This window comes from Strongylocentrotus purpuratus, unplaced genomic scaffold, assembly GCF_000002235.5.
Source record: "Strongylocentrotus purpuratus isolate Spur 01 unplaced genomic scaffold, Spur_5.0 spur5_scaffold_10, whole genome shotgun sequence".
In the NCBI taxonomy this organism is placed as follows: Eukaryota; Metazoa; Echinodermata; class Echinoidea; order Camarodonta; family Strongylocentrotidae; genus Strongylocentrotus; species Strongylocentrotus purpuratus.
This window is the reverse complement of record NW_022145595.1, coordinates 5709697-5734800: the sequence shown is the minus strand read 5'-3', so window position 1 is coordinate 5734800 and position 25104 is coordinate 5709697. Positions and strand designations below refer to the sequence as shown.

General features: G+C 35.1%; 1 protein-coding gene across 2 annotated transcripts; it reads right to left on the bottom strand.

Moving 5' to 3' along the window:
• Positions 1 to 3935: 3935 nt before the first annotated feature.
• On the bottom strand, positions 3936 to 24415 carry LOC105437783 (calcium/calmodulin-dependent protein kinase type II). 2 transcript variants are annotated; one of them, XM_030979285.1, is made up of 4 exons: positions 24089 to 24415; positions 23822 to 23916; positions 14481 to 14492; positions 3936 to 4398 (listed from the first exon to the last, which is right to left on the bottom strand). In XM_030979285.1, exons 1-4 carry the CDS (start codon positions 24154 to 24156, stop codon positions 4178 to 4180), a joined length of 396 nt encoding a protein of 131 aa, XP_030835145.1. In that variant the 5' UTR covers positions 24157 to 24415; the 3' UTR covers positions 3936 to 4177. The 2 variants fall into 2 exon arrangements, with proteins under 2 accessions (XP_030835145.1, XP_030835146.1); XM_030979286.1 differs by lacking the exon at positions 14481 to 14492 and having other exon boundaries at positions 24089 to 24413.
• Between the last annotated feature and the right edge of the window lie 689 nt (positions 24416 to 25104).

Below are 25104 nucleotides of genomic sequence, written 5' to 3'. Positions count from 1 at the left end.
CAATGTATGCACATTTTCCACTCCCTGGGGAGAATAGGAATATGGAATGCAAATGTCCCTTTAGGATGATCTGACATTTGCTCTTTTGACATTTGCCATGGGCTTCATTTCATCAAACATATAGGTCCGAATTCACAAAGGAAGTTCAAATTTAACCCATTGCTTATTTGCACTAATTTTCAAACCATGGGTTATGTAAATGAGGGTTTAAACCATGGGTTAAAGATAAAGACCAGTTATGGTCATGCGATTGCATTGTGAAAGAAACGTTGTGGAATCGATCAGAAAAGGTTGATCATCTAGCATATAAGTATTGGTGTGTACTGCAAGGTTCTGAAATCATTAAAATGAAAAGAAATTTGGCCCAGTCTTCGTAAAGTTACAAGCACTGTACACAGAAAGATGTATATGGGACTATACAAGCCAATAGATAAACTAATTTACCAAATATATCAATTAGTAGGTGGATTCCCGGCAAAATTTTTATCATCATGTATTAGTCAAAACATATTCTTTCACATGATTGGTAATAAGAGCTTCCATTTCATTTTTTGAAATTGGGGCGTTTCCAATACTGGTCTTTACCTTTAAGTTAAACCTCCTTTGTGAATTCGGGCCATAAGGGTTGGGGTTGCACTAGGGATCGAGTTCAGGTTTAGGGTTAGTAAAGAATTCTGTTTGATGGTTTGTTTGTTTTTTACAGGACTGCTAGGAGAGCATGTGTAAGTATCAAAGCAACCAGGGGATCAACGGCTTAAGTCCTATCCGAGGGACTTGGTAATGAGAATTGGTCATTGATGCCTTACCAAAGGGCACTAGCACATCGGCTTGGTTTCAAATCTGGGACCTCATGGTTACAAGACAACTGCTCTACCCCTGAGCCATTACACCGTCTCTGTTAGCCTATGCTGAAAAGTGACGACCGTTTTATAACGGGACGGTTTTATAACAGGACCGTTTTATAACGGGACAGAGCAACTATCGACGGAGTACATATATATGTTGTACCAACCTCCGATGGGATATGAATAATGTGAGATGAATCCATGTGGAACATGATATGGCGTCATTCACTGCTTCCCGAGATAACACCATGATTGGACGATCAGGCAAGCCTTGGGAAGCATGGCAGCTGCCTAACAACAGGACGGAAATTACTCCTGTGTCTTATGGCCCTGTAATCTTGACGCTTTTTGCGCATTCTGACAAGATTCACAGATGACTCGGACACGCTTTTTCATCCTCCACCCGCAATAATGGCGATTACATGTCACTAAAAGAGGTTTGTAATTTTCAACGATTATAGCACAAGAGGAAATTATATGCATTTTTAGGCAATGATTTGTTTCACTTCAGATACAATGAAAATTTGCAGTTTCTCATGTATAGCTGTTTGTTCTGTGATTTTTAAAAAAAAATTATCGTCAGTCGGAAGGGTTTAAAGGCAATAAACACTGGGCATGTTAATCATGTTAAAGGGGGTGTAGCATGGCAAATACTGGTTAACACCATCTACGACTTCTTTTGGACAACTGCATGTAAACGAATGGACTTGATCAACAGTCAGCACGCTAGCGTTCACAAAACAGACCGAAGTTCTCCTTACGCTTCAGTTTCGCTTATGTTGCACCCACGTGAATACTGCGGTCGCGTCGTCCGTAGTCATTTTATACCCGATTGGCCCAGAGTCAGGCCACGGGAAAGACACGTAGTCTCGTCATGCTACAACCCTTTTAAACTCTTGTAAAGGTTGCATCTTCCCCAGCCAATGTTTCTGGGACACACTCATTTTCCTCTAAAAATAATAGATGTAGACTTGTAATAAAAGGTCACCATTCCAAACAAGAATACCTCATTTTACCCATTGGTTGTTTCTTCTTATAATTCTGATTTGAAACAATCCATTTGAGAGGTAGCATTCTTTCCCTTTAAATATATCTGAAACACACCCAAACTTTCTCTTTTAATAGAAGTGAATGAATTTTACCATTTAACAATTTTTCCTATCCAAAATTAGAATAAAGCATTGCATCATTCATCATATTTTTTTAACATACAACAATCTTTGACTCAAGAAACTCCCTTCAAAATGTTTCATTCTTCGCCCATCACTATTACATGACACTTCTCTGATTTAATAGATTTGGGAGTGTAACCCCAAATTACCAACTCAAGAATAAAGTCTGGTTTCAGACGACCCCTTCAAAAGGTTACATTCTTTGCTCATAACTATTTCACGACACACCAAATTTTCTCCAAAATGAATGAACTTGAACCTTTAAACAGAGAATAACCAACTAAAACAAGGAAACATCAAGCATTTTGTTTTTCTTTCCAGAAAGTCTTTAGAAAGTCCCCTACAATGTCTGGTTTGAAACATCCCTTCCATAGATTGCGTTCTTTGCCCATCCATATTTTACAACACACCCAATTTTCTCCAAAATGAATAAATTTGGCGATGAGTACCCAGCGCAAACCGGTAGACGCATGCTGCATGCATTACACATGCGGGGTATTGAATGCCAACTGCGGGCTATATGCATACATGTACAACATGCACCGTTACCGCCGAATAACCTTTCACGCTCTCCCCTTTTGTACGAAACGCGGGGAACACGATCCAGCCTGTTTGCTGATTTACAAGAATATCTGTGCACCCATTAAAGGGTAATATTGATTTGTCATCGGGCTTTTAGGCATCTGGCCTTTGTTTTCCCATTGCAAACAAACAGCGAGTTGATGTATCAATTTTCTTCTGAGTTTGTCAACATGTCTCCGATGCTTTACTAAACAGATGAGATAGTTAAGAACACACGAAATGGGAAGGGGTAAAGAATAATCAAAGAAAATAAGTACAATGGAGAAAGAAAATAGAGAAGAAGGGAAAGATGAGTAGTGGTGAAAACCCAGTATTATTTTCGCAACAAACTAGCATCAGTCTACCCCATGCTCCCCTGATAACACAATTCCGTTCTGCATTTATAACAATACCTTAAGATTAAACAACATAATAATAACATACTCTATGGAAGAATAGCCTGTGATATGAAAAAAAAATCTTGTACAAGACACTGAAAGATTATTCAAGAATCTTTTAGCCTTCTTTCACACTGAATTTTACATGCAGTGGATATTTATTTTGAAATATTTGTTCGCAAAACATCAAATCTTACAATATTCAATAAAGATATCATGTAGACATCTGTATTTTTTCTTGATGTTTTTTTTCTGTGTCTAATGCTTGGCTTCATTTCAAACTTTTTTTCAATTACGGTAAGCATTTTTCTTCAGATACATTAATTATGCAGAAGAGGAAAATGTTTTGGGAAAATCTCAAATTTTTCCTTCTTAGTGCATTATCACAAAGAGATACTAGAATGTGATAGCTTCATTGTTTCTTAAAGTGTGTTTTACTTAAGGATTCTCTCTCTCTTCCTCTCCCTCTCTCTCTCTCTTCTTCTTCCTTTTACCCTACCTCTTTCCCTGCCTCCCCCCCCCCTTTTCTCTCTATATCTCTCTCTATTTCTCTCACTCCCCCTCCCTCAATCTCTCTCTCTCTCTCTCCATAACTCTCAATTCTCTATTCGATTTCATTTTCTTTCTTTGTATTTTCTTTTTCTCTTACTCAATATACAAACGACAAAAAATTGCACACAAACGATGAAACCACCATTCATGACAAGTGATAAGACTCTGAAACTCTGAAATAAAGATTCTGCATTTTCTCCTCATCAGTTCAAGAAATATAGGTAAATCTTACCTTTTTTCTACTATTTTCATAAATCAACTTAGCCCCTCCCCCATCATCCCATTTATCTTGCATGCTCTCTTTCTCTTTCCCTCTCTCTCTCTCTCTCTCTCTCTCTCTCTCTCTCTCTCTCTCTCTCTCTCTCTCTCTCTCTCCTCTCTCCCTCCCTCCCCCTCCCTCCCTCCCCTCTCTCTCTCTTGTGCACCCACTACATATCAGTAAGGTTCCAACTTAATCAATTTAAGTCACTTTTCTTGCAGAAATTCACCTGCCTAAACAAAATATTAGGCTTTCACTTTCCAAGAACAACATCTGTTGATCTATCTGTCTCACTCTCATGAAAATTCATGATTCAATGTCCAATCAATAAGTTTATTTTGTAACAATCGATAAATGTTTCTTGCTCGAGTTCAAGACAGCATACAAACATCAGCATGTATTTCTGTAGCTACTGTATTCATCAAGATTGACATTTGGAAACTCATCATTCACATCAGCATCCGAGAAACTAGAAATTGAATTTTTCACCATTTTTAATAACACAACACAAACAAAAACAAACAAACAAACAAACAAACAAACAGACTTACCTATGTTAGGGTGCTGTAATTTGCGGCATATCCTTGCTTCTCTTTCCAACTTCTGAAAATCTAAGAAAGAAGAATGTAAAAACAATTATAAATACAAAATCATCAAAAGAAACACTATGAAAAAAGATTGGCATAATTTAACAAAACAAATAAACCATTAAAAAAAGTACTTGTAATCAGAAGGCCTGCATATCGAACTTGCAGGCTGTTGACTATGTGGGCCGTAGATCTACTGATGAAATTTATAATTCTTTGTATTTTTCATTTCATTTATACTATATATCATACTGAGAAATCTTGGTTTTGTTTTCATAATAACTCGCTTTGTGGGAAATAGCAGGCTAATTAGCGCCCGTCTTCTTCTAGTTTTGATGAGCGTGTCGATCTGGTGAAGACGCAATTTCGAGCTTCGGGAAAATATCCTGAGTCTGAAAATAGCGGGTTATTTTACAACTTTGGTCTAATGAGGACAGGCCTAGTGGGATTATTTGTGTGGCATTTAATGATTTAACAGCAAGCATGCCTCCCCCTCCCCCCCCCCCCCCCACCCTTCAACTTTATACTGAAAAACTTTCACAATACTGGTATGTAAATTTGGGGAATAGTTAATGGCAGGAATTTTGCAAATTTTCACAAATTTTGTGTTGAAGTACATGTGATTTCATTATTTTGGACCACGAAAATGTCTCGGATCAAAACCACTTGCAAAAACTCCAGAATGTTTCATGCACATGACAGTTTCTGGCGTTGCAGTTTAAAAGGCCACTTGTGGAATACATGCATGGGCAGCTATAAAACAGAGATGTGACCCAATATCAGATTCAAATTCATGCTCGTTGTCGTACACAAGACTCCAGGGAGCATGCTAAATAATGACAATTATATGCACATGACATTTACAGTGTCCTCTCGAGCAGCCAAGCCAAAAGAGCAGCCCGATCTGCCTAGGGCTAGCCGATCTATCTTTCAGTCAGGGTAAAATAGAAGAATAAATCATGGATGGAATACTTTAAAGGTTACTTGTATCTGAGCAAGTCTAAAGTTTGTCCCATATGCCACGAAATACCAAGTATTATTAAATAGTTTTGGAGGAATTGTTATAATGATTCGACATGAAAATGTTTCATCTGATATTTGGTCCGTTTTAAGCTCCAGTAGGGCAATCGGCTTGATACAGTCAACCGATATACTGAATCTTAAGAGGGGTCAGTTAGGTATGGAACGAAATGACTTTGATTTGACTATTTATTATAGAAGAGTAAAAGTCAATCAGCAAAAAGCGTTAACATGGAAGTCTGTTAATTAAGCCTGGGAAACCCCCTTGAATTGCCTTAAATGGCGTCAAAATATGGCGTCAAAATATTTCTTCATTATTTATTCAAACTGTCCTTGAAGGAACCCAACCTTTACTACATATAATCCCCTGGGGGTAAAGAAAAATGTGAATTTTCTTGTGCTGAATTTATACCATGCATCAGGGCTACCGGTAGACACTATCGAGCGCCTTTGACACATAGGTGCCAAAAATCTATGCCAGAACCCCCCCCCCCCCCATTTGGCAATTTTTACACAGGGCTCATGCGTGCAGACTGTAGAAAGTTTGATCGAGACCCCCTTCCCAAAAAGTTAGAGCAGAACCCTGCGTACGCAATTACACAGTGACTCTGATAGAATATGACATGTATTGGGCAAACAGGATTCGATGAGTCAATGATACTAATCCAGGACTGTACAGGTAGCTACTTCCCAGACAATGAACTACAGAAGAATTCCTTATAGACTGGAACACGTCATGTATCAATCATATAAAGAGATGGCAATTTAAGTTGACCCAACAATGTCGGTCACCTCTGGTCTCTATCACAATCCAGAATATATTGTTCTAATTTAATTTTTCATGGAAAATTGAGACTTGAGCAGGATGGCAGGAAGAATAGGTTTTCTCTGACAATAGCAAGGGCATTTAGGACCATCTTCGCATTCCAAGTAAAGTACTCATAAGGCCTGTCCTCATCAGCTGGAGTTTGCCAAACAACCCGCTATTTAAACTATCCCGATCGCAAATTATTCAGCTAATTTGCGTCTTCATCAGCCCGCAGTTGCAAATATATGGTTATTTGGTTGAGAAAATATCCTGAGAAATATTGGTCTTGTTTCCAAAATATCCCACTTTTTAGGAAATAGCGGGCTAATTTGCGCTCGTCCGAGCTAGTTTGTGTTGAGCGTATCGGTCTGGTAAAGATGCAATTTCGAGCTTCGGGATAATATCTGGAGTCTGAATATAGCGGGTTATTTGGCAAACTCGAGCTGAGGACAGGCCTTTATTCTATGGGTTTGAATGAGTCTTTAGAGCAGGATGTCAGGAGGAAAAGGATTTCTGTTACAGTGTCAAGGGCAATTAGGACCCTCTTCGCATTCAAAGTAAAAGTATTCATATTCTATGGGTGTGATTGGGTCTTATGCAGGTGGCAAGAATTAATTTACAACTCAGACAATTCTAGCTATCGTCAATATAATAAAATACCTGTGCAAGCCCCATTTTAGATGCACTCTGGGATGCCCAAGATTCTTCTGGGGGTGTTTCACAAAGATCATAAGTTGAATTTATCTCTAAGGTGGACTTAAAAATTATGGAGAGCCATTTGTAGCCTTAAAAACCATTATATTCAAATCGAAAAATCAAGTATTTTAGACTTTTTATAAATTCCACATCAAGAAAATGAAATCTTCTTGATAATAGAAAATATGAATGATTTGGATCAACATTTTATTTTTACATAAAAATAACTTTTACAAAATGTTTTCAAAGATGCTAACAGCTTTCCATAATTGTTAAGCCCAACTTAAAGATAAGTTCAACTTAAGATCTTTGTGAAACACCCCCTGGTCTATTTCGTGCAGCTGTGCTGTGCATGCAGGAACTGATCGGTTGTGTTTGTGTGTATACAGTACATGCGACCTTGAGTGACCAGTTTCGGTGTTGTCGATCGAGTTAGCTGTATACACATTGGAATAGTCGGAATTTGTCACCTTTCACTTTGTCTTCCGCCTTATTTGATTGTACATCATTGTAAGCAATTTTCTACTTTTTTTAAACTGAATTATCAGTTGGGATATGGGGCGATATTGTGAATTTGCTGTGTGTTGGTTGCACGACAACACACACAAAAAAACTTTGGAAATATCCCTGGGTAAAATTCCCAACAAACCCCTACACAGCGTGTGACCTGGAAAAAGTTGCTCCAAAGGCAAGCCAAGTGTGCAATCATTGATCAATCAAGACTATGTTCATGGCATTTTGACAAAAAACAATTACAAAATAATGGACATGCAGTGGCATTCCCCAAGTAACAATCATTAACAATTGTTAAAAACAACAAAAATAACAATAACAAAACAAAACAAAAACAACAACTGTAACGATAAAAATAATGATGACAATTATAACAACAATAATAATAATGATGATGATAATACATGAAGCAGTAAAAGTAATTAATAATAACAGTAAAAATAATATAATATAAAGGTTGTTTAATCATCAAAGCCCTCAAGCATTAGAATATACATGTATATGAATTAAATTCCTTCCTATAATTTTCTTTTGTGGCTCGTATTTGTTTGAATATAATCTACTATTATACGTAATTAATAATAATCAACTAATAATGATAATAATAATAATAACAATAACAATAATAACACCAAGATTTGTTGCAATATAAGCACAAGATTTTTACAAATATGAAATTAAATATTATTGTGTTAATGATAATTTTCTGCACAAGTCAAATGTAATAAAGTACAGATATTTCTGCGTGACCGCCGCAAGCATGCATGCACATGCATGGACATGCATACACCGGAAATATGTAAGTTTCTGAATTGGTTCCAAATTACATCCAAAAGTACACAGCCAGGCATTTTGGGCATATTAGCGATAGCGAGAAATTCATAGACATCTACACATATGTATTCCCCTTTTTATACTAAAAATAGGTATGTTATAATTATAAGAGTGTAAAATGGACCATAGGGTATTGTATAGCCCCTTTTCATACTAAAAATAGGTATGTCATAATTATAAGAGTGTGGATGGACCATAGGGTATTGTACAGGATGGCTCATGAGATTTCATTTGTTTGCTTCTGGTTGTTATTTGTTTGACTGTCTGTTTATGATTTCTTTAAAACCCCACTGTACTACTTGTAGCTACTTGCACCATCTATATAGCACACAATCCCTAATCGTGACCACTGGTCCCCCATGATCTTCTTTTTCTTATGTTAAGTGAGAGCTGATTTGATGAGATAACCACCTGTCAGTGACCTTGCAGGGGGGTCTAATCCCTCCTGTAAACTAGTACAGATGGGCTTTAAGATTATTTAATGTGAACCCTACTACTACAGACAGACTACCTGTTGGAAGCTTCAACAGGATGCTACCAGACACAACGTCTCTGCATCACTCTTATTTTGCTTATGTGAACAGGGCATAGAGATGGATATCTGCCTCTATCAAATCTGATACACCTCCTCTTTCTGATGCCCAAAGAAAGTCATTAAATCTTGATTAAAAAACATGACTATAAGCAATAGACAAACCACTGATTTGATCTTAAGACTGTTAAGTTCCCATTAAAATACACTCTTATTTTGCTTATGTGAACAGGGCCTAGAGGGGGATATCTGCCTCTATCGAATCTGATTCACTTCCTCTTTCTGATGCTGAAGAAAATCAAGAAGATTTAAAAATGAGATAGTATCATTCTATGACAAAGTTCTATTTCTGAGCAGACAATGAAAGAGTCTACAGTTTTGAAGGGAAAAAAAGAATGAGTACTTTAATTAACAGTGTATTAACCGCACTTTTTTGCAGCGGAAAAAAAATCAAAGTCGGGGGTGCGTCTTATACACGGTACACACACATACAACAACAAAAAAAACAAAAAAATTTAAGTTTTGATTTATGCCCCTCCACCTGGTCTATGCCTGGCAATGTCTCCCAGCTCAGTAATCGTGTGTTGACTCACCACTCGGAAACTAGAACAACACTCATATTTGTCTGTCATCTTGGTTTAAAAGTAATCTTTCTGATAGATCTCAATATGTAGTTTATAATAATAATTCCTCCAATTTTTCTTCTATTACATGGCGTACCACAAGGTTCTATCCTAGGTCCTCTACTGTTTTTTAATTTACATTAATGATCTTACACATTCAGCTGCACCTCGCAGTTAAATGTAAGGCCTTCATGCGTGGGTTTTTTAACACGGACCTGGCAAAGAAGAGTCAGCAAAAATTTTTTTTTTTTTTTTTTTTTTTTAGGGCGAAAAAGAGGGGTGCGGTTAATACACGAGGGCGGTTTATACACCGTTAATTACGGTATGTAAAAACAAAATTGAACATCAGTGACATGCACTGTATGCTGTACTTGTAATTGGTATGTTCTGTCTTCAGATTTTATGTGTGCGCTCCATAAGGAGTCTTAACTGGACATTATCTTTCCAAACAAGCACTCACCAAAACAAATCTTGGACTTGAGTTCAATGTAGGTAATTATGTGAAGTGAACGAGTTAAGAGCAAAACCAATGAATTAATAATAATGTTCAGTTTGTCACCAAATATTGAAAAATGATTGACTTTTTATGGTTATACATAACCACTATTCCTGTTTCAACAGTTGTGGTAGAAACAGTGTTGTAATAATACAGCGTGGTTGACCCAAAGGATTATAGTGTCACTTTTAGTGACATTTTCTTTTAAAATTTTGATCCAGAGTGTTTGGAGCAGTTTAGTGTTGCCTTATAGTGATGTTTTCTTTTAAAATTTTGATCCAGAGTGTTTGGAGCAGTTTAGTGTTGCCTTATAGTGATATTTTCTTTTTTAATTTTGATCCAGAGCGCTCTTAGCAGTTTAGTGTTGCCTTATTGTGATATTTTCTTTATAAATTTTGATCTAGAGTGTTCGGAGCAGTTTAGTGTTGCGTTATAGTGATGTATTCTTTTTAAATTTTGATCCAGAGTGCTCGGCGCAGTTTAGTGTTGCCTAATAGTGATGTATTCTTTTTAAATTTTGATCCAGAGTGTTCGAGCAGTTTAGTGTTGCCTTATTGTGATATTTTCTTTATGAATTTTGATCAAGAGTTCGGAGCATTTTAGTGTTGCCTTAGGCCTAAAAAATAAATGTTGTCCCCTTTGTGACCAACCCCAAAATCTTGAAATCTACGTTCAGCTTTTTTTTTAAAGTTGTTTTTAACCGTTTTTTAGAGAAAAACAAATGAAATCATTAAAATCTGAGAATTATCAGCCCAAAGAGAAATAAAAAAAAAATTATTAAAAAAAAAAAGATTTCCGACCAACCAAACGACCGACCGACCCATGTTTTGGCACCTAAAGGGCAATACAACATCTTTTGTTTTAGGCCTTATGGTGATGTTTTCTTTATAAATTTTTCATCCAGTGTGTTTTGAATAACAAAATGTACATGAGCAGTTAGGGTAAAAATTACTGAAATTTTGAGACTATTTCTGTTGAAGTACATTGTGTCATTCATGATTAAGGGCGGTTCGATATTAAAATAATAATCACTGAAGTCTCCAAATTGGCATCACAGTGAGGAATTTCAAATCAATATTTTTGTGTACTAATTGGTAATTTCTTATTGATTTTTTGTAACTTTCATTCACTTATCTTATCTAATATACATTTAATTTCTTTGAAACTATGAAAGATTGGAAAATACAAATAACTGTTGCCAATTTGAGGTGGATGAGCTGATTTGTTTAATCATTTAGAATTATCTGAACTGCTATGAGAGTACATGTACAGCAACACATAAATTGATCCATATGAATGCAAGTACACGTGCACGTCATGTTTTACCATAACAAACAAAAATCGGGCATAATAAACAATAGAAAATCACATTTTAAATACTATAAATTCTATACTGTGAATCTAATCTCTATCAAAGCAACTGTATATTTTTCATATTTCAGTAAAGTGAATGATTTACGCCTCCAGCAACTGAATTAATCACTATTTCTTCTCTCCACTTCATCATTTAATCTTGTTTAAAAACATGACCATTATGCAATAGACAAACCACTGTTCTGATCTTATGACTGTTAAGTTCCCCATTAAAATATGTTAAGATACCTGTATGTGACTTTAGTGAGGTTAACACGAGTACACTCATCGTAAGTTTAGGTGGTGGGTTTCAAACTTCAAAGTTAATTTGCAGTTAGGGACTGGGCAGATGAACACGTGGTTATGATATTTAAGTTTACATGAGGTTGTTAATCATGAGCATCTTGAGATTAGTGTGATAACTACGAGCAGTGAGGAACCCTCATGCAAAGTTATGTGCCATGCAGATGCAATTAACTTTAAAGGGCAATTAAACCCTTGTAATAAGTTGATTTGAATGAAAGCAGAAAATTAGAGAAACAGAATGGCAAAAGTTTTAAATGAATCGGACCAATAGTAACAAAATTATGAATGTTTGAAATAAGAGATCACCAAGTCTATGCGAATCTCAAATTGGTAGTTTGGTCAGTGGATTGTGACGTAGGACGTGGATAACTCTCCAATTTGCTGTGTACAAAAATATCATTAATTTCTGTTTTTCTTGTAAGTTCCTTCTCCCTTGGGGCACTACTCAAAATATATTATAGATAGCATATCATTATATGTCCTCTAAAAATGAATGGACCCTCCTGAGCCCGGAATCTTTGAAAATTTTAAAATTTTGTCATTTCATTTTATACGTTGGAACAGATAGGAAACTAGTCCGGCACTACGTCACATTGATATTACTGCTTCAGCCAATTTGAAGTGCCCATACATATATAGATTAGAACTCTTAAAAAATAACTTTCTTTTATTTAGTCAGATTCAATCGAAACTTTCATCAGTTTGCTTCTCTGAGTTTTCTGCTTTTAGAGTAGTTGTCTACTTGGGTTGCATTTCCCTAAAATTTAAATACTCATTGTTTCAAACCTCACCAGTGAAAGTAAAGTAGATCATTGTTTATAACTCTGAGGTTTTGCAAACTTAAAGTTCAAAACTACTATAGTCCTAATAGTGAACAAAGGTTTTATTTAATTGCTACTTCAATACACTTTTGTCTAAACATGATTAGCTTACTGATAAGGCTAAGCTAATATGACAACTAAAATGACGCATTAATTTCTAAAGCATATGAAAATGTAGTAGCAACTGCTTACACTGTTTGATATAATTTCAATTCTGGGCTCTTAAAACACATAAGCTCACAATGATTTTGCTCTGAGCCTCGTGTTTGTAAGGGAAATCACTGTGAATTTTGCTTTTTGCTTTTTGGATTTTTAATGCAATTTCTAAGGCACAATTTTACAATACATATTATATTAACAAAACTAATACCAAGGTGTTAAATGGGTACCCGGTAGGATGCGAAAGCTAATGTGTTTAGATTAGCAAGTGGGCGCTTGTAAAAATGGGAGTGAATAATGTGCATACATTGCTAAGCCTGAATCCGATGACTGGGGTAATAATATTTATCTGTAAAGCGCTTTGAGAGGTCCTGAAAAGCGCTATATAAGAACGAGCTATTATTATTTCATGAAATTAATCAATTGAATGGAAATTGAAGAAAAACAAGAAATTGAAAAATGACAGACACAGCCTTTAAAGGGACTTGGTGTCATTATTCAGATGATGGAAAATGGTGCTCAGGTAGTGACTTCAATGCTAGGTGGGAATTGCTGTGAATTTTGCTTTTTGCTTTTTTGCTTTTTAATACAATTTTTAAGGCACAATTGTACATTATATTATATCTTTCTATTTTATGAAATTAATCAATTAACTGGAAATTGAAGGGGGAAAAATGAAATTGAAAATGACAGACACAGCCTTTAAAGGGACTTGGTACTATTGTTCAGATGAGAGAAAATGGTGCTTAGGTAGTGACTTAAATACTAGATGTACAATTGAAGATAATCTAACATTTTGAGTGAAAACAGACCATTGTTAATGACAAAGATGGGAAAAACTGATCTGATCGTTTCCTAAATTCTCTCAACTATATTATTATAATTAAATCAAATTTTAGGTGAATGTACATCATCACAAAGCAATGAATTGGCTTTATATACCATTCCAAACATTTAAGTGATGACACATTTCATTTTGGGTTAGCAATATCATTTTATTAGTTTATTAGTTTTCAGCGCCCCTGATTAGGCAATACCATCAACAGTATTACAAATTGGACTAATTAGTAATTCCCTAAATCCCAATTAAAATCACTACATTTCAGATTATCATAAATGATATATAAGGAAGGAATATAATGTTGATTCCCTTAAATGGCACAGCAATTTTATTTAAACCCTGTCTGCACTACTTATAGCTAATTGCGCCCTCTATATAGCAAACAAAACCTAAGCGGTACCCGTTGGTGCCCCATGATCCCTTTTTCTTATGTTAGTTGAGAGCTGATTTGATGAGATAACTACCCGTCAGTGACCATGCAGGGAGGTCTAATCCCTCCTAGCCAAACTAGTGCAGACAGGCTTTAAACTGGCTAAAAATCACACAGAATATCATGCAGTAAATGATTTGCTCAGGCTAGTAGAATTTATGATAAAATAAAACTGGCAGAAAATCACATAAACTAAGCCTACCACCACCACACATACAGTATTGATAATCAATCCATAATTATTGTTCTCTTTGTGAGGATAATTCAGACATTATATTAATTGAAATTGATTTAGCAGATATTTCACCAATCATAAAATTAGTGTAATTCACATGTATTTTTTACCTACAGTGCAAATTTGAATGTATAAAACAATATGAAAATCACTATTAGAACTTCATGTAAAAGAATAAATCACTTTCATCTAGTGTCTTTTCAGTCTTGAAATTTAGTTGATGTAATGATGTTTAAATCATTTCAGTGTCAAAGAAATTGGTTATGGTCCAAAGGTTATTGATAAGCTATCTGTAGATATTGTATCAATAACAACTACAATCTAAATTGTCAAAATTAAACTCTAAAAAGGCATGCATATACTTATTAAACTGAATATTAGGCAACTTTGCAGATATTGTTATTTCTTGTTTTGGGTAAGTTTTTGAAATTTAGCCTACCTTTCTCCTGTTCTGCGTTTCCAGAAAATGTTTTGGAAAAAAAGAGAAAAAAAAAGAAATCTTTGGTGCAGGAACTTCATGCACATATAGATCACATTTTGCAATCACATGCTTATTAATTATGAACTTCAAGAATTAACACAGCAAATCTCCTCTTTTAATCTAATTCTGAGTCATTTTCTAAAAGGTAACATCACAATCGATTACTCTGCATATGCATTTTAAATTGTTAAAAAATCATGTTCTCTAAAAGAGACAATTTTGTTCAAACTTTATGAGAGAAATGTTTATTATCAGCAATTTCCTATCCTACTCCGAGCTACACATGTAATTCTTATTTGTTATCTTGATGTCTATCACAATTTTGACCAATTTTCAGACTGCAGTAAAGAAGAAAGGTTGACCTATACCTTTAAAGCATATTCATAAATTATTAGGGTATATATATAATATTTTGAAGGAGAAAGTACCCGTGCTACATGTAACATCTTATTTCGTGGTAAATCAATATAGCTTGTAATGTTCTTAACTACGGTAGTAGCAGGTTTCAGCCAATTAGTTCTACCAATAAGTACCCTATCAAATTGTATTAAGTACATTTTTGATATGGATATCCTACACGCATGAGCAAGTGATTGAGCACATTAGGAAACATGCATGTGGCAAGCAAGTCTCAGCACACCAAGTTGAAATCAGGGGAGGATTCCAGATTCTCTTATGCTTTTTCACACTTTTTTTGCTTAGCCCTGGACAAACTTTTTGGCTTTTCACAACGCTGTTTTAATCCGGTAATAAGCGCCTATAAATTCATGTTAGCACCGCAATTGCGGAGTTACATGTAGCCCTGCTTTTTGTACAGTTAACCCAGTAATTTAGTGGGGCTAGCCCACTTTGGTAAATTTGTGTCTGAACAGAAAGTGGGCTAAGCAAAATTTTACCAGTGTGAATAGCATACTAGGGGGGGGCACACAACACACAAGTCAAAATAATCTAACCCCTCCCCCTCCCCCCCCCCCCCAAAAAAAAAAAAAAAAAAAAAAATATTATATATATATACATATATATATATATATATATATATATCCCAATTTACATGTAATTAAAGTCATCATGGTGCGAAAATCAGTAATTCCATGTACATGTAGAAGGGAACATGCCGACTTTAATAAATGATGATGGTGGTAGTAATCCTAACAAGCTAAAATACTACTAATAATAATAGCATTATCTTAATTTCATATACCCATTAAAGTCTAAAATGGGGAAACCAGGACAAAAATAGTAGGGGCACATTTTCTTTGTGTGTGTGTGTGTGTGTGTAATCAATATTTGACTAACAGGTTGTAAAAGAGGGCATGCCCACTCTCTCCTCCATCCTACACTACTCCTGATCCACCACTTTTATTGAATACTCTTGGTAAGACAAAAGGAATAACTAAATTGAAGGGCAAGTCCACTTCATAAAAACTTACTTTCAATAGAAGCAAAAAAATCAGACAAACCAATCGAAAAAAGCTTGAGCAAAATCAGATAACTAATAAGAAAGTTATGAATTTTTAAAGAAAAACTTTGAAAATCACAAGACAAATTCGCAACTCACTCATGAGTCTGTGACATCATTGCCTCACTATCCACTAATTGTTTTCTTTATATTGATAATATAAATTTCCCATTTTTCCCCTAAGAATCTTAGGCTCACACCAGCATCCAAGTGATATTGATAGTAAAATGTTTTTGTGTGGATGCACTAAACTAATATCCCGCCCCAAAAAAGTCAGTGATTATGATTATAAAATATTCAGAAAAAAGTATCAATTCTTCAAAGTTCATAAAAGGATTGTGACATGTTTGCATACAATATGATACAAATCATATAACCTGGGCAAAGGCATGGGGAAATCAAGTTTTGGGGGATAAAAAGGGAAATTAAATGGTTATTTAATTTTACTCAATTTTGTCTGCCCTGTTTCTCTTGTTTTTCTGCATCTATTAAAAGCAAATTATTTTTGGAGTGGTCTTAGCCTTTAACAGCAACTACAAATTGACACTTAAGTGGCACTTAAATGCCACCCCCTCCCCACACACACACACACGTAAACTTTAGCAGTTACCAGCATAAGATACAAGACTCATTCATTTTAACATACATGTAAATGACCAATTTACATGTACAATTTAACTCTCAAGCCCTTTATTAAAGGGATAGTTGAGTTCTATTTTCAAACCGCAAATGCCTTCAAAGTTCATGGTTATTGCTCTTATTCTTATCTATGACATTTCTAGTGCCCTTTTAGGACGTAAAATTGCTATGAATTGTAGACCCCAAAATGTGTGAAATTTAGCCAATATGATCATACCAATTCAGCTCCACTTTCAAAAAAATATGGTGACCGTTAGTTAATTGATTAATTAAAAATAACAATACATGGGGCCGCTGATTGTGCGTAATGTAACCAACATGAAAAATCCAACAAAAAAGCCAACATTGGCATTGGCTGAAATATAACGTAAAAGTCGCTATTTCTTTTTTTCAACGGCTTTTTCAAATTATCGAATATTTGTGGTGGTACACAAATATTGGAAATTGTTACATTAATCAATATTTCAGCCGTCTCTGAACCGATTTTGATCAAACAAAGATGATTTTGTCATTTAAATTGTATGTTCTTTCAAATTTGACACTCATTTTTTCATTATCTCACAAAAACACATTTTATGTAGCGCTCTCTGCAACAGAACCCAACTATCCCTTTAACTAAACATTCTCTTTAAAAAAAAACACCTACACATTTATCACACTTATATTATGGGATGGAGTATATGCAGAAAGGACAATGAAGATACCACATGTTAATTTTACGCGGACTGTAAATTATGAGATTTTAATGGCCATATTTTAGAGGGGCATCCAATTAGAAGCTTCAATAATTAACCTATTGAGCTCGTGACGTGGGGTGTATTATCATTACTTTGTGATGCATACGGTGCGATATGCCACAAGGCATAGCGGGTAATATTGGCTGATCAATATGCATAATTTGCAATCACTACACAAATTCTATAGGGAGGCAAGCCTGTATACTTTGTACACTCATAAACATGGAGTCTCTCTCTCTCACTCTCCCTCCTTTTCTTTCTCTATTTCTCTCTCTCTCTTTCTCTCTCTCTCTGTCTCTATCTCTCTGTCTCCATCTCTCTCTCCCTCCTTTTCTTTCTCTCTGTCTCTCTTTCTCTCTCTCTGTCCCTATCTCTCTCTCTCTCTCTCTCTCTCTTTCTCTGTGTGTGACTGTCTCTATCTCTTTCTGTCTCTCTCTCTCTCTCTCTTTGTCTCTGTCTCTGTCTCTATCTCTGTCTCTGTGTCTGTGTCTCTCTGTCCCTCTGTCTGTTTCTTTCTCTCTCTTTCTCCCGTTTCTGTCTCTCTTTCTCCCTTCTCTGTCTCTCTCTCTGTCTCTGTCTCTCTCTCTCTCTTTCTCTCTCTCTCTCTCCCTTTCACTCTCTCTCTCTCTCTCTCTCTCTCTCTCTCTCTCTCTCTCTCTCTCTCTCTCTCTCTCTGAGTGATCTGTACTTCCTATTTGATAACATGAAATCTTTGGCAATGGCCTCGTAGTATACACCAACAGCACACAACACTGCTGAATAATTGATGTGGTTATAATGCATGACTAGTAGACCGTGCAAATTAGAAATACGCAAACAGGACTTTACTAACACATAAATGGTGTTCATTTTCTCAGTGAAATTGAGCAAATTTTATCAGTGTACAGTAGTCCCTAATTCACTTCAAACTTTGAGTTATAGTGACTGATGTCTGTATATACATGTAATTATAAAATAATGTGATGAATGCAGAAGAAAGCACTGGACTTTTTTTTACTTCATTTCTGGGCAACATAAACATAAACTACATAGGGTGGCCCAAAGCACATATATACAATGTATGCACATGTAGTTGCCCTGAATATAATTGTTTTTTTTTTGTTCATTATATTTTTTTTTTGCCAATCTAAACATGCCAAACAAGGAACACTCATATACCACAAAAAGTCTATGTTATAATGTACCACTAGGTATAAATTGTGGATGACCTACCGGTAACTGGAATTAAGTTTTACAAAATACATTTACATGGGTCAATATTTTGCTTCAAATTTTACATTAAACATTGATTAATGATTCTCCACTGGGTAAATCAGGTTTGCCTGCCATTGCAGCAGTGAATGGTTGTACTTTGTAACCCTTCATGCCGAGTCCTGAAATACAAGAGCTCATAACAGGTGATTTTTAATTGATATTTAAATTTATCTAATATCTAAATTATCCTAACAAAGAGAACAATACTTACGGACTGATTATCAATACTGTATGTGTGGTGGTAGTACATTGTAGGCTTAGTTTCTGTGATTTTCTGCCAGATTTATTTCATCATAAATTCTACTAGCCTAAACAAATCATTTACTGCATGATATTCTGTGTGATTTTTAGCCAGTTTAAATAAAATTGCTCTGCACCAATACTTTGAATACATTGGCAACAAGCCAATTTGGGCTGGTAAAACTGGATGGGTCCATATTCACAAAACCTTACTACATGTAAGCCTAGTTGTCAACAAACTATGTGCTATAGCCAGTGTTCTAGCTACGGTGGTCGCCACTGGGCGGGCCTGACCAGCACAGGGGATTTCCGCCCACCAGTACAGATAAAAGACACTGCTTCTGATTGGCACTAATTTATCATAACAAAATACTTTAAACATAACTATTTGTGACAAAAAGTAGTAGTATTTACATTTACAATCATATTTCTGTCTTTAATCATGTTTTATTTACAATTGTATAAGAGTCATGTTTTCAATTTGACGATAAATATATATATTTTTTTAAAGATTTGCTGACTGTTGCTGTCTTATGTTACGTTTCATGAAAGCTGCCATATCAATTTTACCGATGTATACATTATAATACACAGAGATAGCAGCCTGTTCTTATAGATGTTTATTTTTAATAGGGTGATTAAAAATGTTGTAATTTTTCAGAATAAGTTAATTAAAATACTATAAAATATGTTCATTTCATTATTTATATTGTAAAATTTGTCCGATAATTATAAAATTAAAAAATATTCGTTTTTTTATTGATAAGGTTTGAGCCGAGTTTGTTTTGATAAGCGCCCAGAACACCCATGTTTTTGTGTTCATAGCTCGCGATTCTGATATTGCACCCACCACTAAAAAGTCTCTAGCTATAACACTGGCTATAGCCTATGAAATTAGTTAGCAACTAACCTACAGGTAGTAAGGTTTTATGAGTATAGGCCCTGATCATTTTAATTAATACGAGCAAGAAAACTTTAAAGGTAAAGACCAGTTATGGTCATGCGATTGCATTGTGAAAGAAACGTTGTGGAATATATCAGAAAAGGTTGATCATCTAGCATCTAGCATCTGCAAGGTTCTGGAATCATCAAAATGATAAGAAATTTGGCCCATTCTTCGTAAAGTTACAAGCACTATACACAGAAAGATGTATATGGGACTACCCTATATCTCTCACAGGCCATGAGAGAAACAAATTTACCAAATATATGAATTAGTAGGCGGTTTCCCGGCAAATTTTTTATCATCATGTATTAGTCAAAACATATTCTTTCACATGATCGGTAATGAGAGCTTCCATTTCATTTTTTTAAATTGGGGCGTTTCCAATACTGGTCTTTACCTTTAAATATAGAGCACAATTTAGAGTTTCCTGACAAAAAAAATATGAATGCAATACCAGGAAATTGTGTTTCAGTTTGGCAATTCTGATTACCGGTAGTATTTTACATCCTGATTCCGGTGCACACATCACCACTTTAAACGTGTGTAAACCATGGTTATTATTCCATTACACTATTATAGTGATAACCTGACCAAAATTAGCCTAAGTACCAATATCATACAAGCCGCAGATGTTTGACGCCAAACTAACACTTATAAAGTCCGTAATATGCATTGTTTTTAGTGTGCAAGGCCCTAAGGGATAGCAGTTCATTAACTGGAGAGGCAACCCTGCTTACCGGTAATTTTCTTCTTTTTTACTGAAATATGGTCAACCCATGGTGAATACGTTATAAATGCATTATAAAGGCCTTTTCAGTTTTTTTGCTGGTTTTACTACCACACCTGTAGCTGCATTGTATATATTAAAACATGTACATGTAAGGTACATTGTATACATGTACATGTCTGTATTTACGGTTCATGTACCATAATTTTCAAAGAAACTAGCAAAAGCTCTGGGCTGTGACAACAATTTCCCTTAATTACAAATATGACACACTTTTGTATCAACGATTCCATCTTATGGCCAGCCTGTCACTTCAATACTCATACTATTGGAGCATTGCTATTTGGATGGTGGCTATCAAAGGCTGCCCCCAAGCCCCCTTTGAACAACTTAAGATCTCCCTTTCTTGCAGGTGGTTCCTACATATTTTGTTTAGAATCAAGCCATGGGTTTTCAAGAAGAAGAAATGCTCTCCCCAGGTCTCCCATATGGGGTACATGTATACCCCATTTTAACAAATTGCCTAAGGATGATTCCTACCAAGTTTGGTTAAAATACGGCTCTTCTTTTTTTTTAGAAGGAGTTAAAAATGCAAAAAAAAGTTTAGGGACAATGGACAGAAAATGATCACAATAGCTCACCTGAGCCTCCGGCTGAAGGGAGCTAAAAAGAGGAGAAGTCTAATACATTGGCATAGGTTTTAACATTTTCACAATTTTAGCCCCTCCCCTCAATTCCTAGCAAAATGGATATGGCCTGTTATTATATTACGCTGAATAAACAATATCAAAAAGTCTCATAAGTTAAAATTTCCAGTGATTTTTCTTGTGTAAGTTCGCCACAACGAAGTAATGACTATTGAGCAATAGCATGACAATTGACAGAATAAACTAATTTCTAAACTGACAGTGATTACATAAGATCCGCTTACATTATGTAAATAAATACGGATACTTCTAAATGCGCAGTTATTAACTACATGTACTACATTGGATGCATTCACATGTTGCATATAAACATTATCACTTATCACTTCTTTAAATTGCAGGTTCTACATATTAGTTGCTGCTATGTGGGGCAGTCCTTGTAATCTTTTCTTCCCCTATGCATAGTAATAAACTACTCCATTTCCATTCTTATGTTGTATGGTATTTGTGTTATGCGAGGTAGGCACTGTATAGTCATTCACCTGTGCATAGAGTATAGTAATGTACTATTGCATTTATGTGTTGTATAAAATAGTCGAAATGCAAGTTGTAAACATCAGTTGCTGCTATGTGAACATAATATCCAACACGCATTTCTGTTCCTTCCCCTTGCACATTACTATGCACAAGAGGATGTCTTGGTATAAATCAGTTCACAGTTAGCACATGTTCCAAATGACCCCGAATATCCACATATCTTCAAAACATGAAGAGATCCCACTTTGTACATTTTGAAATAATCACTCCTACAGCGATGGAGGTGCTACAAAAACAGCCTTTGTTTCCCCTTTTTCAAAGAATACTTCCACCTGTGTACCATGGAGTACACTGCTTGTGCATAAATGAATAATAATTACATATTTCATGAGCACATATTAGTATTTTGTCTCAGTGTATTTCACAATTCGGTCTGCAATGACCTTTATCTGCTCATGCTCAGACTGCAATTATGAACTGGCTTATTGTATTAATTTCTTACATGACATTGTGTTTCGTTTGTCAGAATGTAGCTTGTAAATGTTTTGTTGCTATGTTGGTCACTCCTCAAGCAGTTTTCAAATCATCAAATATTACTTAAGTCTGAAGAAACTTGAATACATTACTACATAACAGTCTCTGTGAATAGACCTGTTGACTCATGAAATTTAATTTATGCATGTTTCTCCCCCGAAGGACCCAGACCCCTGGGGCGAGTACCTCGAAACCAGCAAAACCAGTGCGTTCAAGCGATTTTTTAAGCTAGAATCACAAATGAGATCTCCATTCGTTATTTCGTTCAAGCAAATTTTAGCGACGATACAAAACTCATCTTTTTCTACGTTTCATGTTATTTTTTACGACCAACAAAAAATCGCTTGAACGCAACTGTGTTTTAAACTAAACTTCTTTCAAAACCGTAATTCTAGGGTGAAAAGGTGTTGATTGAACGCACCCTTAGACTTATGATAGTTTCTAGAAACATCCCCTGGACATCACCTGCCATGTTTATATAATGACATCTTTATGGATGGAATCCCCTTTGAATACATTCTGATGCTAGGTAAGGCAAGCATCTGGGCGAGCCTTCCAAAAGTTCAGAACAAATTTGGATCAAGAAAGGTGCATAAAATAAGAAAAATGGTATATTAATCTACAAAATTTAGCTGCACCAATGCACAAATAATCTTGTGTGTAAATGTACATGTGTAGTCATACTCTCATCTACAGCTAATTATTGATCCACAGCCTTCATCATAGTGGATTCACAACCCACAGCGCCATCTAGCGACACCAGTGTTTAGTCCATTTCACATGATGCATTATGGAAAAAAAGTAGCCAAAAGTATCAGCTGTGGCACTGTTATATACTGTATATGCATGTACCCTAGTAGATAGTGGGATTTAATCTGAATACTTGGTGGGGAAGGTTTGAATAGCTCTGGTGTAAAATTTTGTGGTGATTCCCAAAAGTCGAATTGACCCTACTCACAACGTTTTGTTCCTTTGAGTCACTTTTATGCAAAAAATGACAATTTTAGTCCAAAATCCGGCCAAACTTATGGTCAGAATCAATTGATATCCAAATTCAATATAACAAAATGTGCAGATATCAGAAAAATCAATCCCATTAAATGAATTTACCCAGTTTGGACTTCTTTGGTAATTTCATTTACAGGCTAGCGTTTTGCTACACTACACTGGTTGAAAGATGTCAACCAGAGAGCTGACAAATTGGCGTGTCGCGGTTTGCCGTTAGGGGCACTGTTAATTGTGAATCCACCCAATTTATACAAATACAGACATTCACTTAGAAAGTTAGAAGCCTAATGAAAAGGTCATGTAATGACTCATGAAAATAAATATGAATGTTTACATGTGTAGCCTCTATGTTCTGCATTATAATATTCTTAACCTATTAACTGAACATAAATTATCTCTCTCATTCCTTCCGAAAATTTACATACTTGTGTGTACATTTAAAATATATCCACTTGCACATGAAGATGCACAACAACTCTCTTTTCATGAGGTTTCTAAAATTGCAATAAACTTTGCCGTTTTAAGGAACATTTCATATTCTAAAACATAATTGATCGAGTAAGATATTTACCTCTCGTTGATAGCTTTTTTGTGTTGATGATTTTTGCAGCGAATTCCAATTCGGTATTTTTCTTCACACACCGGCGAACAACGCTGAACGCTCCCCTGTAATAAATACACACACACAAATGAGATGAGAGACATGTAACATATGAGTCGTGAACCAAACACATCAAAATAAGTCGTCATTTGCAGAGAAACGGTGCAATTTATATACGAAAATCTTCGACTGAGAAGATGAGAATATAGAGTAGGATATTTCCGATGAAATACTCACTTCCCAAGTTCATCTTTCAAATCATATTCGTCACTAAACCGTGTTGAGGCACATCCTCTAGCCGCCATGTTGGTGAGTTCAACGCAAAGCGAATGATTGACGTACACGGGCTACGAGGGTAGGCGGGGCGCGTGTATGTAACGGTGAACAATTAGCAGTACCATGTAGATTCGGGCGGATGTATGGACAGATTTTTCTCCTCAATAAAAAGCTCTTTTCAATATTTATGCAAATTCAATGGATTTTATGCGTGTTTTCTTGATTCCTTTCATTTTGACCTGAACCACTTTGGGCTTGCTCTTTGATGTAGGAAATGTATCAATCGATCTTTGTCTGCAAATTTGCAAAGCAAACTATATGGGGTAATCTGATTGCTTACAAGTCTCGGACAGGTGGTAGCAAATAATTTTCATATTCAAGAATAATGGTCTTTTGAGTATTACGAAGGATTAACGTGTATACATTATAATAATTATAATGATTATATTATACCATGTTATGTCATATTATATTATATTATGTAATTTCATGCCATATTATATTATATTATATGATATTGTATTATATTAAATTACATTAATTGTATTATATTATATTGTATTGTATTGTGTTATATTGTTTTATATTACATATAATATTGTATTTTATTATATTATATTGTATTTACATTATATTATATTGTATTATATTATATTATATTATAATTATATAAAATTATTTTATGTTATTTCATATTATAATTATATTATAGTATTTAATATCAGAGTAAGTAGAGTTATTTTATGATAGTATACATATATTTCACATTATATTACTTTGTATGAGCCTGCAATTTATTCTTTTTTCGTATTTTATAATGCAGATATGGGGGTGGTAGTTTTAAACAAATAAAGACATGATACTAAAAATAGTATTTTAGGAAATGCTAAAGGACTGTTTTCGTTCCATTTTCGCTGTAGGTAGAAAGCATTTCGTTCGTTAGGTCTACACTATCAAACACGTCAGGAAAAATAGTT